This window comes from Chiloscyllium plagiosum, unplaced genomic scaffold (genome assembly GCF_037043375.1).
Source record: "Chiloscyllium plagiosum isolate Xiang-an unplaced genomic scaffold, Cpla_swu_hap1 HiC_scaffold_42, whole genome shotgun sequence".
Lineage (NCBI taxonomy): Eukaryota > Metazoa > Chordata > Chondrichthyes > Orectolobiformes > Hemiscylliidae > Chiloscyllium > Chiloscyllium plagiosum.
This window is the reverse complement of record NW_028270180.1, coordinates 32,387,529-32,406,295: the sequence shown is the minus strand read 5'-3', so window position 1 is coordinate 32,406,295 and position 18,767 is coordinate 32,387,529. Positions and strand designations below refer to the sequence as shown.

The following is an 18,767-nucleotide window of genomic DNA, read 5'->3' as shown; positions in this document are numbered from 1 at the left end:
CAACATCTTTCCTTTTGATGGGCGACCAGAATTGTTCGCGGAATTCCAAAAGTTGCCGCACGAAGGTCCTGTACAGCATCAACATTACATCCCGGCTCCCAGACTCATTGCTAATGCTCTTTGGGAGGGTTTAAAGTAATTCGTCAGAGGGCTGTGAACCTGAATGTCGCTCTCGTGTACAGGAGGTTGAGTATTGAGGTCATTACTAAGGTTTCAATGTTGTCACAATGAACCAGCAGGCAGCAAGGTGATTTGAAGTGTATCTGCCTCAAAGCCGAGAGAATCCGGAGTAAAGTGGATGAACTTGCAGCATGGGATGGTATGTGGGACTTTGATATTGTGGCCATTTTGGAGACATGGACAGAGCAGGGGCAAGAATGGTTGTTGCAGGTTCCGGGATTTAGTTGTTTCTGTAAGAACAGGGAAGGTGGTACAGGAGGAGGAGGTGTGGCATTGTTAGTCAACGACAGTATTATGGTACCACAAAGGACGTTAAATGAGGACTGGTCTACTGAGGTAGAATGGACTGAGGTCAGAAACAGGAAAGGAGAAGTCACCCTTTTGGGAGTTTTCTATAGGCCTCAGAAAAGTTCCAGAGATGTAGAGGAAAGGATAGCAAAGATGATCCTGGATAGGAGCGAAAGTAACACGTTAGTTGCAATGGGGGAACCGTAACTTTTCAAATATTGACTGGAAATACAATAGTTCGAGTAGTTTTGACGGGGTCAGTTTTTTGTCCAATGTATGCAGGAGGGTTTCCTGACACAGTAGGTAGATAGCCCAACAAGATGCGAGGCCATATTGGATATGGTACTAAGTAGTTCTGGAGGTAGGTGATAGTGCACTTTGGTGATAGTGACCACAATTTGGTTACATTCACTTTAGCAATGAAAAGGGATAGGTAAATACTGCAGGGCAAAAGTTATAGCTACGGGAAAGCCAATTATAATGCAATTAGGCAAGATTTAGGATGAACAGGATGGGAAAGGAAACTGCAGGGAATGAGCTCAATTGAAATGTGGAGCTTGTTCAAGGAACAGCTACTACATGTCCTTGATAAGTGTGTCCCTGTCAGGCAGGGAGAAAGTGGTCAAGTGAGGGAGCCGTTGTTTACGAAAGAAGTTGAAACTCTTGTCAAGAGGAGAAAGGAGGCTTATGTGAAGATGAGATGTAAAGGCTCAGTTAGGGTGCTTGAGAGTTACAAGTTAGCCAGGAAGGTGCGAGGTGCTTCATTTTGGGAAAGCAAATCTTAGCAGGACTTGTACATTTAATGGTAAAGTCCTAGGAAGTGTTGTTGAACAAAGAGACCTTGGAGTGCAGGTTCATAGCTCCTTGAAAGTGGAGTCGCAGGAAGATAGGATAGTGAAGAAGGCGTTTGGTATGCTTTCATTTATTGGTCAGTGTATTGAGTACAGGAGTTGGGGATCATGTTGCGGCTGTACAGGACATTGGTTAGGCCACTGTTGGAATATTGTGTGCAATTCTGGTCTCCTTCCTATCGGAAAAATGTTGTGAAACTTGAAAGAGTTCAGAAAAGATTTACAAGGATGTTGCCAGGGTTGAAGGATTTGAGCTATAGGGAGGGGCTGAACAGACTGGGGCTGTTTTCCTTGGACTGTCAGAGGCTGAGGGGTGACCTTAGAGAGGTTTATAAAATTATGAGGGGCATGGATAGGATAAATAGACAAAGTCTTTTCCCCGGGATCGGGGAGTTCAGAACTAGAGGGCATAGGTCTAGACTGAGAGAGGAAAGATATAAAAGAGACCTACGGGGCAACCTTTTCACAGAGTGGTACATGTATGGAATGAGCTGCCAGAGGAAGTGGTGGAGACTGGTGTGATTGCAACATTTAAGAGGCATCTGGATGGGTATATGAATAGGAAGGGTTTGGAGGGATATGGGCCAGGTGCTGGCAGAGGGGACTAGATTCAGTTAGGATATCTGGTCGGCATGGACGGGTTGGACAGAAGGGTCTGCTTCCATGCTGTACATCTCTGTAACCTAAAGAGAGAACTAAGAAGAGCCAGGAGGGAATATGAGAAAACTTTGGCAGGTAGGATCAAGGAAAACCCTAAAGCTTTCTATAGATATATCAGGAATGAAAGAATGACTAGAGTAAGATTAGGGCCAGTGAAGGACAGTAGTGGGAAGTTGTTCCTGGAGACAAGGAGATAGGAGAGGCACTAAATGAATACTTTTTGTCAGTATTCACACAGAAAAAAGACAATGTTGTCAAGGAGAATACTGAGATCCGGCTATTAGACTAGACTGGATTGAGGTTCATAAGGAGGAGATGTTAGCAATTATAGAGTCATAGAGATGCACAGCACGGAAACAGACCCTTCGGTCCAACTCGTCCATGCCAACCAGATATCCCAACCCAATCTAGTCCCACCTGCCAGCACCCGGCCCATATCCCTCCAAACCCTTCCTATTCATATCCAGGTGCCTTTTAAATGTTGCAATTGTACCAGCCTCCACCACTTCCTCATTCCATACATGTACCACCATCTGCGTGGAAAAAGTTGCCCCTTGGATCTCTCTCATATCTTTCCCCTCTCACCTGAAACCTATGCCCTCTAGTTCTGGACTCCCCCACCCCAGGGAAAAGACCTTGTCTATTTATCCTATCCATGCCCCTCATGATTTTATACCCCTCTATATTCTGAAAACTGTGGAAATAGATAAATCCTGTGGGCCGGATGGAATTTATCCTAGGATTCTCTGGGAAGCGAGGGAGGAGATTGCAGAGCCTTTGGCTTTGAATTTTATGTTGTTATTATTGACAGGAATACTGCCAGAAGACTGGAGGATAGCAAACGTTGTCCCCTTGTTCAAGAAGGGGAGTAGAGACAACCCTGGGAATTATCGACCAGTGAGCCTTACTTCAGTTGTGGGTAAAATGTTGGAAAGGATGATAAGAGAGAGGATTTATCATCATCTAGAAAGGAATAAGTTGATTAGGGGTAGTCAACTTGGTTTTGTGAAGGGTAGGTTGTACCCCACAAACCTTACTGAATTCTTTGAGAACGTGACCAAACAGGTGGATGAGGGTAAAGGGGTTGATGTGTGTATATGAATTTCAGTAAAGCGTTTGATGCGGTTTCCAACGGTAGGCTATTGCAGAAAATACTAAGGCATGGGATTGAGGGTGATTTAGTGAGTTGAATCAGAAATTGGCTAGTTGTAAGAAGACAGAGAATGGTGGTTGATGGGAAGTGTTCATCCAGGAGTTTGGTTACTAGTGGTGTACTGCAAGGATTTGTTTTGGAGCCACTGCTGTTTGCCATTTTTATAAATAACCTGGATGAGGACGTAAAAGGATGGGTTAGTACATTTGTGGTGATACTTTTGGACAGTGCAGAAGGATGTTGCAGGTTACAGAAGGACGTAGATAAGCTGCAGAGCTGGACTGAGAGGTGGCAAATTAAGTTTATTGTGGAAAGTCTGAGGTTATTCACTTTGGAAGGAATAACAGGAATAGAGAGTACTGGGCTAAAGGTAAGATTCTTGGTACCGTGGATGAGCAAAGAGGGTGGCACGGTGGCTCAGTGCTTAGCACTGCTGCCTCACAGCACCAGGGTCGCAGGTTCGATTCCAGCCTCGGGCGACTGCCTTTATAGAGTTTGCACATTCTCCCAGTGTCTGCATGGGTTTCCTCCGGGTGCTCCAGTTTCCTCCCACAGTCCAAAGATGTGCAGTTCAGGTGGATTGGCCATGCTAAATTGCCTATAGTGATTAGGTGCATTAGTCAGAGGGAAATGTGTCTGGGTGGGTTACTCTTTGGAGGGTCAGTGTGGACTGGTTGGGCTGAAGGTAGTTTCCACACTGTAGAGAATCTAATCTAATCTCTGTCAATATACATAGATCCCTGAAAGTTGCCACCCAGGTTAATAGGGTTACAGTGTGTTAGCTTTTATTAGTATAGGGATTGGGTATCGGAACCATGAGATCATATTGCAGCTATACAACACGCTGGTGCGGTCTCTCTTGAAGTATTGCCTACTGTTTTGGTTGCCGGGTTATAGGAAGGATATGGAAGAATTGGGAAGGGTTCAGAGGAGATTTACTAGGATGTTGCCTGGTATGGAGGGAAGGTCTTACGAGGAAAGGCTGAGACTTGAGGTTGTTTTTGTTAGAGCGAAGAAGGTTGAGAGGTGACTTAATTGAGACATACAAGAGGATTAGATAAGGTGGACAGTGAGAACTTTTTTCCTCAGATGGTGATGGCTTAGCACGATGGGCCATAGCTTTAAAATGAAGGGTGACAGATATAGGACAGATGTCAGAGGTAGGTTCTTTACTCAGTGTAGTAAGGGCGTCAAACGCTCTGCCTGCAAAAGTCATAGACTTGCCACCGTTAAGGGCATTTAAATGGTCATTGGATAAACATATGATGATATTGGAATAGTGTGGGTTAAATGGGCTTCAGATTGGTTTCACAGGTTGACGCAACATCAAGGGCCAAAGGGCCTGTACTGGGCTACAATGTTCTATGTTCTGTATTCTATCCCTCAGTACTGGTGAGGTGTTAGATGACTGGAGAGTGCCTAATGTGCATTTGTTTAAGAAGGGAAGTAAGGAGAAGCCTAGGATCTGTAGACCTGTGAGCCTGACTCCGGTGGTGGGTACATTGTTGGAAGTAATTCTGAAAGATTGCATTTATGTGCATTTGGAGGGACATGGACTGATTAGGGATAGTCAGTATGGTTTTGTGTGTGGGAAATGATGTCTCACAAACTCGTTTGAGTTTCTTGAGGAAGTAACCAAGAAGATTGATGAAGGCAGAGTGGTAAACATTGGTTACTTGAACTTTACTAAAGCCTTTGAAAAGGTTCCACATAGTAGACTAATCAGTAAAGTTAAGATACCATGGGATTCAGGGTGAGCTTGCCAATTGGATCCAAAATTGGCTGAATGGCAGGAGACTGCAATGGTGGAGGGTTGTTTTTTGGACTGGAGGCCTGTGAGGAGTGATAGGGATAGGTGCTGGGTCCACTTTTATTTGTAATATATATATTAATGATTTAGAGGAAGGCATGTATAGTAAGTTTGCAGATGCCACCAAAATTGGTGATATAGTGGACAGTGCAGAATGTTATCTAAGATTACAAAGAGTTCTTGATTAAATGGGTCAATGGGCTGAAGAGGGGCAGGAGGAGTTTAATTTGAATAAAGTGGAAAATTGTACTTTGGTGAAACAACAAGGGCAGGACTTTTACAATTAAAAGTAGGACCTTGGCTAGTGTTCTAGAATAGAGAGGCGTAGGGATTCAGGTGTATGATTCTTTGAAGTTTGCATCATGTGGAGATGGTGATTAAGAAAGCACTTAGCAGGTTTGCCTTCATTGCTCAGACTTTTGAGTATAGGTGTTGACACATTACGTTGAGGTCGTACAAAATGTTGGTGAGGCCTATTCTGAAGCACTGTGTCCAATTCTGATCGCCCTGTTATAGAAAGGATATTATTAAAGAGGGTTCAGAAGAAATTTACCAGGTTGTTACTGGGAATGGAAGGCTTGAGTTAGAACGAGATACTGGATAGACTAGACGGCTTTCACTGGAGCATAGGAGGTTGAGGACTGACGTTATAGAGGTTTATAAAATCATGAAGGGTATTAATAAGGTGAATGGCATGTGTCTTTTGCATAGGATAAAGAGTTTCAAGACAAGTGGGCGTATTTTTAAGGTGAGAAGAGAAAGATTTTAAAAAAGACATGAGGACAAATTTTACTTTACAGAGAATAGTTCATATGTGGAATGAATTTCCAGAGGAAGTGGTGGATGTGGATACAGTTACGACGTTTAAAAGGCATTTACATAAGTACATGAATAGGAAATGTTTAGAGGGATATGGGCTAAGAGCAGGCAGATGGGACTGGTTTGGTTTGGGATTATGGTCGGCATGGTCTGTTTCCAGACTATAAGACTCTTGTCTCTTGATTCTTGCATTAAAAACCATTCTCCTATTTCTGTGCTGTATGACTCTATGACCTCCTCCTCTGTAATATGTACTCTTTTTCAAGACATCACTATTTACTTCGTCAAGTTCCCTAGCTTCCATGTTCTTCACCACACTAAATACTAATGCAAAATGTTCATTTAGTATCTCATCCATCTCCTGCAGTTTTACACATAGACCGCCAAGTTGATCTTTAAAGGGTCCTATTTTCTCCCTAGTTACTGTTTTCCCTTTAATGTACTTATGGGATCTCTTTGCATTCTCCTTAACTCTTTTTGCTAAAGTATCTTATGTCTCCTTTTTTTCTATCCTGATTTTCCTGTTAAGTACAGAGGAACCTTGATTATCCGAACGACACTGACAGGGAGTATTTTGTTCGGATGATCGAATGCCGGATAACACAGTTTAGCCGAGCATCGATACCTTGCGATCTTGCCGGATAATCGAATGCTGGCTATTCAAGGTTCCTCTGTTACTGCCCTCACTGTCTTACACTCCCCTAAGGATTCACTCGATCCTAGTTGTCTGTACCTGATTTGTGCCGCTTCCTTTTTCTTGAACAGAGCATTGATTACTTTCATCATCCAACATTCCCTACGTCTACCAGCCTCACTCTTCACACTAACAAGAACTTCTCTGTAAATTTGAGAGATATTTTAAGCAAATATTATAAGATGCTATCATCATGAATTTTTGTGACCTTTCCTCCTCCAAAAGCCAATCTCTGTGGCAACATGAATCACATGGGTCTTGTAACAGGTAGAAATCTGATGATTATTTTCTAAACCCCTATTCTATTCCATCCTGAAGTTAAATGGGCAATTTAAAATATGACCATTTTCAAACCTTGACATTCCTAACACTGAGTGTTGAAGACTAGCAGTCCAGCTACTCACTGCGCTGGCCAGTAAAACAATGTCGGCTCACATTTAATAACAAAGTCACCCAAGCTTGTTAGCTGACAGAATTTGAAAGTGGACCAAGGCCTTTTATGTAACCCCAAATTGAAAAGAGACTCTAAAACACAGCAGTCTTAGAAACTTCATATGCATTGATTGAGTGAAATTTAATTCTACAACCTTCCCCACTCCCAATCACCACCAAATAAAAGGTTTCAGACTGTGAGCCACAGTGGGGCTTTATAATCAGGGGATGGACAGCGTATAGACTTCTTGATTCCTTCCCCTTCCCAATTAAGTCAAATGTGAGGAGGTTTAAGTGTGTCCTCCCCACTGTGAGGCCAATGAGTTTTAATTAAGGCTCGTCCTCCACTGCGTGTTTGGGATGGGCCTTATGCCGTGTATGGAGGCTGTCAGGTAAACCCTAGGGACTACCTCTACAGTCATGGATGTGTTACCCAGTCAGGCATCCTTTGGCCTATGGAGGAATATCCTGTTGAAAGAGGCTCCTACCCCATCTCTCACTGATCACAGCCAGTCTGACCTGTTGTCCTGCTTTGAGGCAGGCCCAGAAACCCTTACAACAGACAGCAGACTTCTGCATGTCATTAAATCCGATTAGAACTCAGTATCGCTGTTTCAAAGTCTCTGGATAATGGTGCTTTGTGCAAAGTGACTGTCATATTTACCTAACTATTTGAAGAAATTCACTGTTGGTGAAATTCTTGGCAATTTGTATCTAACTGACAGGAAAGCGTCCTTTTGGTGTTTCGCTGCTGTACATGGGATGGGACAAGCACTATGGGTATCAGTTGTATCAGAGCGACCCCAGTGGAAACTATGGAGGATGGAAAGCCACATGTATCGGCAATAACAGTGCTGTAAGTACCTGAATGAAAGGGCTCAGTGACTTTGTAATAAGAGCAGTAACTGTCACGTGTTGGTTTGATTCTAATATTATTAATGCATAGCATTGAAGATTTAGCTTATACAGATTAATACAGTGAATATTTCTAAAAACATAATTATAGAATTTCTAATAGAAAAGGTTTCAGGCTGGTTCCAACACTAAATATCAATTACTAAAGAACCCTTATTTTGGTTGAGATACTCCATTTTGAGACATGTGACCAAAGGTGAAGGTGAATTAGACATACAAGCATCTTAGTGACAGCAATTGGCTTTTCCTGGACTGCAAAAGGAAAATTCTAGAGATGTTAGAAATCAGCAAAAAAAATTGTAATCTTCAAGGCAGGCAGCACCTGTGTGCAGAGAATTCACAGATCCTGCCCATGATGGCTCACCTGAACTTTAACATTTGTCACTACAGATGCTGTCAAATCTGCTGAAAGTTAACTGTGGACTAATGTCAGCAAATTTTCTAAACTGTGTAACACACTGCCATTGTTTGTTCTTGTTTTATTGGTTGGACCAATGCCACAGTAAAAAAGGGTGAGAAAAGATTCATCCCATGTATATACTGTTTCCAAAGGTGTGTCAACCTGCTAGCTACCCTCTGGTATTGCTGACTCCGTGGATGTTGTCGAATCCTAGGATGTTGCTGACTGTTGGGGTTCTGCTAAATCCTATGGTATTACTGATCTGTGGTGAATAGAAGAAACTCTGCCCAGATTCAGGAGAAACTCTGAATTGGCTCCATTGTTTCCTAAAGCAACCAAATCACTGATTTTGCTTCAGTTGACTTAAGCTAATCTAGGTTCTAACTAATATCCCTGTGTGTCTTAAAAACGCATTTACATCAGAATTAAGAGCAGAAGCAGACACTTGGCTCCTTGATTCTGGATCAGTGGTGCTGGAAGAGCACAGCAGTTCAGGCAGCATCCAAGGAGCTTTGAAATCGACGTTTCGGGCAAAACCCTTGTTTTTGTTTTTACCTAGTTGATTTTAACCCTACTGCGAATCCTCTTGCAAGGATGCTTGCCTTGGAGAAGTTTTCCTCCTCTCTCTACAAGAATCTCAGGGAGTCCCTCTCCCACTGCAACTCCCAGGCCATTTCCTCTGCCCTGAAGCTCTTCAACCATGTCGTGAAACAAACTCGCTACCACAGCCAAATTTGCTTCCTCAGTGCCTGCCTCCATAACCAACTCATCCCACACAGATTCCGGACCACCTTTAAACCAGCAGAGTTCGGACCCGAACAGGACAAACAGTACAGACTACTGATTCAAAAACACCAGCAACAGTTCTCCTGAAGGGCTTTTGCTCAAAACGTCGATTTCAAAGCTCCTTGGATGCTGCCTGAACTGCTGTGCTCTTCCAGCACCACTGATCCAGAATCTGGTTTCCAGCATCTGCAGTCATTGTGTTTACCTACTTGGCTCATTGAGACTGCTCTGCCTTTCAATGAGATCAGGTCTGATTTGATTACTCCATACTCCTGCTATCCCTGTTAACCCTTTTACACATTTATGAAACTGAATCCTGTCCCAAAATTGTGTTGTCATGTTCTGTCCCACTTGCCTATCACTCCTGTCCTTTCTGACTCACTATTAACACGCAGTTCTCCTGTACCTGCAGTTTAAAAACCTATCCTACTATTGTGGATCACTGCATGGTCCCACTGCTTTCAATATCTATTAGCACCTTCTAAACTCTTCCAGAACACAGTGATCCTTCAGCACTCCTCTCTCTGTCGCTCCTCACTGCATTATTGGTGATTGTGACTTTAGCTGTTTAGACCCTACCCTTTGACATATCTTTACTGAAAGCCTCTATCTCCTCATGTTCTCCTTATGGCCCTCCTTATGTCTTTTTGTTGCAATTTTGGGCTAGCACGTATAATGATGCCACTTGTGGGAAGGAAATACCTAGTGGTATTATCGCTAGACTATTAATACAGAGACCCAGATAATGTTCTGGGACCCGGGTTTGAATCCCACCATAGCAGATGGTGGAATTTGAATTTAGTTTTTAAAAATCTGGAATTAAGAATCTACTGATGACATGAAATCACTGTCGATCGTCGGATAAACCCATCTGGTTCACTAATGTCCTTCAAGGAAAGAAATCTGTCATCTTCACCTTGTCTAGCCTACATGTGACTCCAGACCCACAGCAATGTGGTTGACTCTCAATTGCTCTCTGAAATGGTCTAGCAAGCTATTCAGTTGTATCAATTGCTACAAAGTCTTGAAACCGGACAGTGCTATGCACCAGGCTAGACCCCTTCAAAACATTTCAAGAAGGCAGCCCAGATCCTAACGTTTCTAGTTGTTTTAAGCAGGTGTAAAGTGGATATTCCAGGAGTGGTGCAGCTAGCCCAATCACTCAAAACAAAACAGAATTTATTTACAGTCTACTGAATGAAACATGAACAAAAGAGAACCGAATATGGAATAACTTATTCTATCTGAAAACCCTATTGACTCAATCGCAACTTATGATGCTGCTACAAATACTTGCAACATCCCCATAAACACCCATGAGCAGGAAAAGGAAAAATCAAACAACGGTTCTTACAGGAGAGATGTCAGAGAGAGAGAGAGAATAAGCATGGAGTGTTTCTTTGGGACCTGCAGTTTCTCTGGGTTCCCAGCTAAAACATGACCAGCAGCTGCAAAAAAAAACAGCCAGACTGCTGAAGCCAAATCAAACCCTGAACTGGGAGAACTGGCCATTCCCCTTTCATTGTCCAAGTGTGTTTGAAAAATGCTGAAAAGCTTCTTCAAGTAGATATTTCCAAGCATATTGGAATCCCTGACTTTACAACCCCTCTAAACAAAAAAACAAAGACAACATAACCTTGTCAAAGGAGCAGCATCATTACACTAGGCACCAGAAAAGACAGTGACAGAAACAGCACTGTCGAATTAGCAAAGTCCTGCTCGCTAACATCTAGGGCCTAGTGTCAAAATTAGGAGAGCTGCCTCACAAACAAGTCAAGCAACAGCCTGACAGTCATACTCATGGAATCATACCTTACAATGTCCCAGGCAGCACCGTCACCATTCCTGGATATGTCCTGTCTCACCAGTAGGACAGACCCAGCAGAGGTGGCGGCATAGCGGTATACAATCAGGACTGAGTTACCCTGGGAGCCCCCAACATTGACTGCAGATCCCATGAAGTCTCATGGCTTCAGGTTAAACACAGGCAAGGTAACCCCCTGCTGATTACCACATACCGGCCTCCTTCAGCTGAAGAATCAGCTGATTGAGCTGACTGGGTCCTAAAGGACGTAGCTGCTAGACTGGGTCTGCGGCAGGTGGTGAGGGAACCAACAAGAGGGGGGGATAAGCGTACTTGACCTCATCCTTCCCAATCTTCCAGTTGCCCATCTGTCCATAACAGTATAGGTAAGAGTGGCCAACGCATAGTCCTTGTGAGGACAAAGTCCTACCTTCACATTGAGAATAATCTCTATTGTGTTGTCTGGCATTATCACTATGCTGAATAGGACAGACTTCAAGCAAATCTAGCAACTCAAGACTGGGCATCCATGAGTTGTTGTGGACCATCAACAGCAGCACAATCTGCAACCTCATGACCTGGCATATCTCCCACTCAACTCCTGGAATATCCACTTTACACCTGCTGAAAACAACTACAAACGTTAGGATCTTGACTGCCTTCTTGAAATGTTTTGAAGGGGTCTGGCCTGATGCATAGCACTGTCCGGTTTCACTTCAAGACTTTGTAGCAATTGATACAACTGAATAGCTTGCTAGACCATTTCAGAGAGCAATTGAGAGTCAACCATCAAGCCAGGGGATCAACCCTGGTTCAATGGAGAGTGCAGGAGGACATACCAGGATCAGCATCAGGTGTACCTGAAGATGAGCTGTTAGCCTGGTGAAGCCACCAAACAGGACTACTTGTATGCCAAACAGCATAAGCAGCAAGTGATAGACAGAGCTAAGCAATTCCACACTAACAGATCAGGTCTAAGCTCTATAGTCCAGCCACTTCGTGAATGGTGGTGGACAGTTAAACAAACACGGTGGCACAGCACTGCTGCCTCACAGCGCCAGAGACCCGGGTTTGAGACCTGGGTTCAATTCCCGCCTCAGGCGACTCTCTGTGTGGAGTTTGCACATTCTCCCTGTGTCTGCGTGGGTTTCCTCCGAGTCTTCCGGTTTCCTCCCACAATCCAAAAATGTGCAGGTCAGGTGAATTGGCCATGCTAAATTGCCCATAGTGTTAGGTGAAGGGGTGAATGTAGGGGAATGGGTTGGGTTGCGGTTCGGCAGGTCGGTGTGGACTTGTTGGGCCGAAGGATCTGTTTCCACACTGGAAGTAATCTAATAAAAAAAAAATCTAAAAATCACTGGAGGAGGAGACTCCACAAATATCCCCAACCTCAATGATGGAAGGCCCCAGCACATCAGAGCAAAAGATGAGGTTGAAGCTTTTACAGCAGTCTTCAGCCAGCAGTGCAGAGTGGATGATCCACTGGCCCTCAGCATTGCAGATACCAGTCTTCAGCCAATTTGATTCACTCCACATGATATCAAGAAATGGTTGGAGACATTGGAAACTGCAACAGTTACGGGCCCTGACAATATTCCAGCAATCACACTGAAGACTTGTGCTTCAAAACTTGCCACTCCCCTAGCCAAGCTGTTCCAGTGCAGTTACAACACTGGCATCTACCCAACAATGTGGAAAATTGCTCGCATCTATCCTGTGCATAAAAAAGCAGCTCAAATCCAACCCTGCCAATTACTGCCTCATCAGTGTACTCTTCATCATCAGTAAAATAATGGGAAGTGTCGTTAATAGTGATAGCAAGCAGCACCTGCTCAGTAATAACCTATTCGGTGACGCTCAGTTTGGGTTCTGCCAGGACCACTCAGCTTCTGATCCCATTACAGCCTTGGTTCAAACATGGACAGAAGAGCTAAATTCCAGAGGGGAGGGGAGAGTAACAGCCCTTGACATCAAGGCTGCATTCGACTGAATGTGGCATCAAGGAGCCCTGGCAAAACTGGAATCAATGGGTATTGGGGGCAGACTCTCCGATGGTTAGAGTCATACCTGTCACATAGGAAGATGGTTGTGGTTGTTGGAGGTCAGTCATCTCAGCTCCGGGACATCTCTGCAGGAGTTCCTCAGGGTAGTGTCCTAGGCCCAAACATCATCAGTTGCTTCATCAATGACCTTTCCTCCATTAAAACATCTGAAGTGGGGATGTTCACTGATGATTGCACAATGTTCAGCACCATTCGCGGTGACTCAAATGCTGAAACAGTCTGTGTCCAAATGTAACAAGATCTGGGCAATATCCAGACTTGGGCTGACAAGTGGCTGATAAGTCATGCCACACAAATGCCAGGCTATGACCATCACCAATAAGAGACAGACTAACCACTGCCCCTTGACATTCAATGATGTTATCATCACTGAGTCCCACACTATCAACATCCTGGGAGTTATCAGTGATCAGAAACTTAACTATAAGAGCAGGTGAAAGGCTAGGAGTACTGCAGCGAGTAACTCCCCTTCTGATTCTGAAAGCCTGTCAATCATCTGCAACACTTACACCAGGAGTGTGATGGAGTACTCCCCACTAGCCTAGATGAGTGCAGCTCCAGCAACAATCAAGAAACAGGGCAAAGCAGCCTGCTTGATTGACATTGTACCCACCAGCATCCATTCCCTCCACCACCAATGCTGAGTAGTAGCAGTGTGGTGTACTATCTACAAAATGCACTGCAGAAACTCACCAAAGATCCTAAGGCAGCACCTTCCAAACCAATGACAACATCCATCTAGAAGGACAAGGGCAGCAGGTATATGAGAACACCACCATTTTCAAGTTCCCCTCCAAACCACTCACCATCTTGACTTGGAAATATATTGCTGTTCCTTCACTTGCTGGGTCAAAATCCTGGAATTCCCTTCCGAATGACATTGTGGGTTAACCCACAGTGGATGGACTGCAGCAGTTTCAGAAAGCAGCTCACCACCATCACCTCAAGGGCAACTAGGGATGGGCAATGCCAGCGATGCTCACATCCCACAAAATGAATTTTTTAAAAACTTGCATTTTGCCACTCAGTTTTTGCAAGTTGCTGTTATATATTAAGACCTAATGCCTGAGGCTGACAAAACTACCGCTGAAAAATCCCATCTGTGACTGACTGCGGGTTTGGTCTGTGCTGCTGCTGCACAGTTGGGAGCTGACTGACTGAGTTATATTAGCAAATAGCAATTGGTAGAAGCTTGGCCTCAGTGGTTAGCTCCTGCTGCCTTATTGTACCAGGAACCCAGGTTCGATTCCAACCTTGGAATCTGTGTGAAGTTTGTATATTTTCCCCGTCTCTGCATGGGTTTCCGCTAAGTATTCCTGTTTCCTCCCGCAGTCCAAAGATGTGCAGCTTAGGTGGCTTGACCATGCTAAATTGCCCCGTAGTATCCAGGGATGTGCAGGTTAGGTGAATTAGCCATGGGAAATGTGGATTCATGGGAGTAGGGGAAAGGTTTGGGTTGTTCGGAGAGTTGGCGTAGATTCAATGGACTGAATGGCCTTTATCTTCACTCGAGGAATTCTATGATTCGTTGCCAGAAACCGTGGAGCTGACTGTCAGCAACTGGAAGAGGAACCTTCAAACCTTCAAATTTAAAGTGAAGAACTATGACAAATTGTCAGCAATAGTATTTAGTTGCATAAGTCCTATAATATACAAAGTTTAAAAATCACATAACACCAGATTATAGTACAACAGGCTTACTTGGAAGCACCAGCTTTCAGAACGCTGCTCCTTCATAAGGTGATTGTGAAGAATAAGATTGTAAGACACAGAATTTATAGCAAAAGTTTACAGTGTGATATGACTGAAATTATATATTGAAAAAGACCCGGATTGTTTGTAGTCAGACATCCAGTGACAGCTTACAGGGAGCAAAACTTCCCTGTAAAGCATTCCTTTTCAGCATTGTCCCCTGATTCATATCCAAGTCCATGGTTCGCCATGTTTAGGTGTTCGCTATAGCTCATTCCTTTCTGTGTCAGAAGATTGAGAGTTCAAGTGTAAACACACAAATCTAGACTGGCACTCCAGTGCAGCAATGAGCCACATTCTCTGGCTGGGCAGAGAAGAGGGAACTCTGCACATACTGAAAGTCATGCTGCTGAATGGCCTCTTCTTCCGGAAACCGGTGCTGTGCATTGACCTGATTGATTTGGATGGGGTGAGGGGAGCAATTGAAGAGACAGTTTAGTGCTGAGGGAATGCTGCAGTCTATCGGATAGGTCCTTTCTGCTCTCAGAGGTTCTCAGGTCACTGGATTGAAGAGAAACATGGCTGTTACTCCAGTGTTTTGGCCAACGTTTATCCTTCACATCACAAAAATATTGATTATAACCTCATTTCTGCTTTGGGAAATTGTTGTGCAAAGACTGTGTTTGCTGGCTGTTGGTGTCCATACTGCCTCTAACTTTATTTCATCAAAATGTAGGAGCAATAAATGGTTTGTTTTCAGACTGATTCAGTTCAAAACCTGGGCTTGTGATTTCCACACAGCCCCACTCCTAGATTTTGGCTATCCTGCTCACTCTCACTCACTAAATTTCTGACAAGTGAGGGATTGGATAGCAAGTGGAAGGGAGTGAGTGAGTGAGTGGTCAGCAGGACACCCAGGGAAGCAGCGAATAGAGTTGGTTCACGGACACAAAAAATGTACACGGAAACTGCAAGTGTGGTGCGAGCATTCCTTTGGCGTATTGTAGCCTGTCACAAATCTACCTCTGGTTTGAGTGGGCACTACATTATTCCAGGCGCACATCAGTGATATCATCAGCACAAACTTCCTGTTTGAGTGCAGTGGAGAGAGAGATCGAGTCCGAGTTGGCTACTGCATTTGCACGTTAGTGACTGCACTTTAAAGACTCCATTGACTGTAAAACACTTTGCAACATCATCAGGTTGTGAAAGTTACTATTTCAGTGTATTTTTGTTTCTTCTGAAATCTGATCAGAAACTTTGCAACTAGCAATGACAGTGCTAGACGATTTCCGTCATTGAGTGGTGTGGTTGATGACACTTTGAAGCCAACAGTTGAATTTCTTTTTTATCTGTTTCCATGTATATTACAGGCTGCAGTTTCTATGCTGAAACAAGACTTCAAAGAAGGAGAAATGACTTTGGAATCAGCACTTGCATTAGCAATTAAAGTGTTGAATAAGACCATGGACGTTAGTAAACTATCAGCTGAAAAGGGTAAGGAGAATGTAGAGTTGTAAGCTTCTGTCCTAGTTTTCTTTTAGCATGTCAGAATTTATTAGCTGTACTTCACAAAAAACACACAGCCCTGTACTCCTAGACGTTATCATTTTCTGAAATTAATGCAATGAAGTCTCAAGATATTTTAGGCAAATTGGAAGAAAACCCTCATTCAGTGACATCTGTGCAGTTAGGAACATCTATATTAAAACAAAATAAAAACCTATGCAAGGCTAGGTTTTGTAAATATGGTATTAATTTCCCCAATTATATTGCCCTTGCCAAGATGTGGTAAGAAATCATATAAACCAGGTCAAGTTGCTGGTTCAATTTCTGCTAAGGTTTACTAGTATCTACTCCTACTTATCTGGTTAGATAATCTACACTATCTGGGGTCCATGGCGACTGGCAACTTGAGTGAGATTATCAGAGAGGTGGTCAGTGAAGATTTTGGTACAAGTCTATTTGTCTTGAAGAATGATTGGAGTACAATTTCTCCCTTACTGTAGGAATCCCAAATGATACTGGACAATTATACTAAAACCAGACCCTATTTTAATGTTACTGTTACCACTGACTATCCAAATTACCCTGGTATTGTATCTTTATAATAGTCATTCTTTCAAAGCTGCATTCCAAACTCCTTCCCGATGAAACACATACATCCACACACCCTGAGGCATGAGCACACACTTGGAACCTGTTGGATGCGTTGTTTACCTTATTCTTTTCAATGAAGTGCCTTCCAACTTGAGTGACAGTTGAAATTGAAATAACTTTTTACAAATTGAAATGTTTGCCTTTGTACCACAGTGGAAATTGCAACACTGACCCGAGAAAATGGAAAAACCCGCATCAAGGTTCTGAAGCAGAAGGAAGTGGAGGTTTTGATTAAGCAGCATGAGGAAGAAGAGGCAAAGTCTGAACGTGAGAAAAAAGAAAAGGAGCAAAAAGAGAAGGAGAAATAGAACTGCAAATTAATTGAGCTGCAGGTTCGTGTTCCAGTAAAACCAGAAGTTTGTTGGAAATTCAAACGACTGCAGCGTTTTCAGGAGAGAATTAGGCGAACCAGACACAACCAAATTACTTGTACACTTCGCACACCAATTGTATATGCACTAGGAATTACCAGATGGGTTTTTAAAATAAAGAATAAAGACAAAAAAATTGTTTCTGATGCACTTATTTCACAAACTGTTAGCAAATAGAAGATGGCAATGCTCTGTTGAGCCTTGTACAGCAAACACCATCTCTTAAATTGTACATGGAAGAGCTTAGTATTGGCAGTTGGATACATTGAGTTGGTGATGGTTCTGGAGGGTCTAAATTATTGAGAATTTGAGAGTGAAGCAGTGCCACCACCCAAAATGGGGGAACACACAGATGAGAATTTATGATCCAGCAAAAAAGAACTGAGTTTTGCAATTTAGTCTGACCATTCTTAATGCTGTACTTTGTCAGAGTAACTGTTTGCTTTATAATAAGAGTCAAGTCCCTGAATAGCATAAGATTCAGTAGGTTTACCAATTGCATTGAATGGTATCTCACCCAGGGTTGTGCTGTTGTTGGTTATTTGCTTACCGTTCGGCTCACTAGGTCCAGGTGACTCACTGCATTGTTGTATGGTCTCTTTTCTCTCCTGTTGTCCTTGCCTGTTCCTTTCAGAAGGAAATTATGATCCCAGTTTATAGTAGTACTGGACAAGTCAGATACTAGGCCAATGGGCTGAGGAGTGGCAGATATAGTTTAATTTGGATAAATGTGAGGTGCTATATTTTGGTAAGTCAAACCTGGGCAGAACATACACAGTTAATGGTAGGGCCCAGGGGAGTGGTGAGCAGAGAGACCTAGGGATTCAGGAACATAGTTCCGCAAGTGGTATCACAGGTAGAATGGTAAAGACAACGTTTGACATGTTTGCCTTCATTGGCCTTAGCATTGCGTATAGGAGTTAGAATATCATGCGGCATTGCTGAGGTCACTTTGGAGTACAGTGTACAGTTCTAGTTATCCTACTGTAGGAAGGATATTATTAAATGGCAGAAAAGAAGTATAAGAATCTTATTGGGACTGGAGAGTTTGAGTTATAAGGAGAGACTGGATAGGATGGGATGATATTCCCTGGAGCTTAGAAAGTTGAGGGATGACCTTATAGAATTTTATAAATTTGTGAGGGCATTGTAAAGATGGGTAGCCAAGGTCTCCCTGGGGTAGGGGAGTTCAAAGGTAAAGGCATAATTTTGAGGCAAGATTAGTAAGGTTTAAAAGGGACTTTTAAACTTGAACACGGTGGTTTGTGAAATGAAGTGGCATATGCAGTTACATTTTAAAGGCATTTGGACACGTACATGAATAGGAAAAGTTTAGAGGGATATGGATCAAACACAGGCAAGCAAAACAGTTGAATTTGGGAAATATGGTTGTCATGGATGAGTTGGACTGAAGGTTCTGTTTGTGTACTGTATAACTCTGACTCTAACCAACTGTAAATGTTATTTTTGTAATTCATCTTCCAAATTGTGATAGTAACAGTACATTGTACATTTCACTGGCACGCAAAGGGTTGCTAAAAGACTGCTATGAAGGCTCGTTATATTATTTAGAAACCTAGGTTTTAACGTGAATAGAATAACAATTGATTTATTTTGTAATTTGATTGCTGTGGTTTTCAGTCTCTCTTCACAGGGGCAGCAGATATGTGGCAGTGCTGCCACCTGAAA

At 43.1% G+C, this 18,767-nt stretch overlaps 1 protein-coding gene across 2 annotated transcripts in view; it reads left to right on the top strand.

The window, feature by feature from the left end:
• Positions 1–17,217, top strand: part of psma4 (proteasome 20S subunit alpha 4) — a 33,806-nt gene extending 16,589 nt beyond the window's left edge. For both annotated transcript variants that reach the window (XM_043680172.2, XM_087982064.1), the window contains exons 7-9: positions 7,613–7,743; positions 15,921–16,044; positions 16,861–17,217. In XM_043680172.2, the coding sequence (XP_043536107.1) occupies positions 7,613–7,743; positions 15,921–16,044; positions 16,861–17,015 (410 nt within the window). In that variant the 3' untranslated portion in view covers positions 17,016–17,217. The remainder of the gene's footprint in view (positions 1–7,612; positions 7,744–15,920; positions 16,045–16,860) is intronic.
• The last annotated feature ends 1,550 nt before the right edge of the window (positions 17,218–18,767 follow it).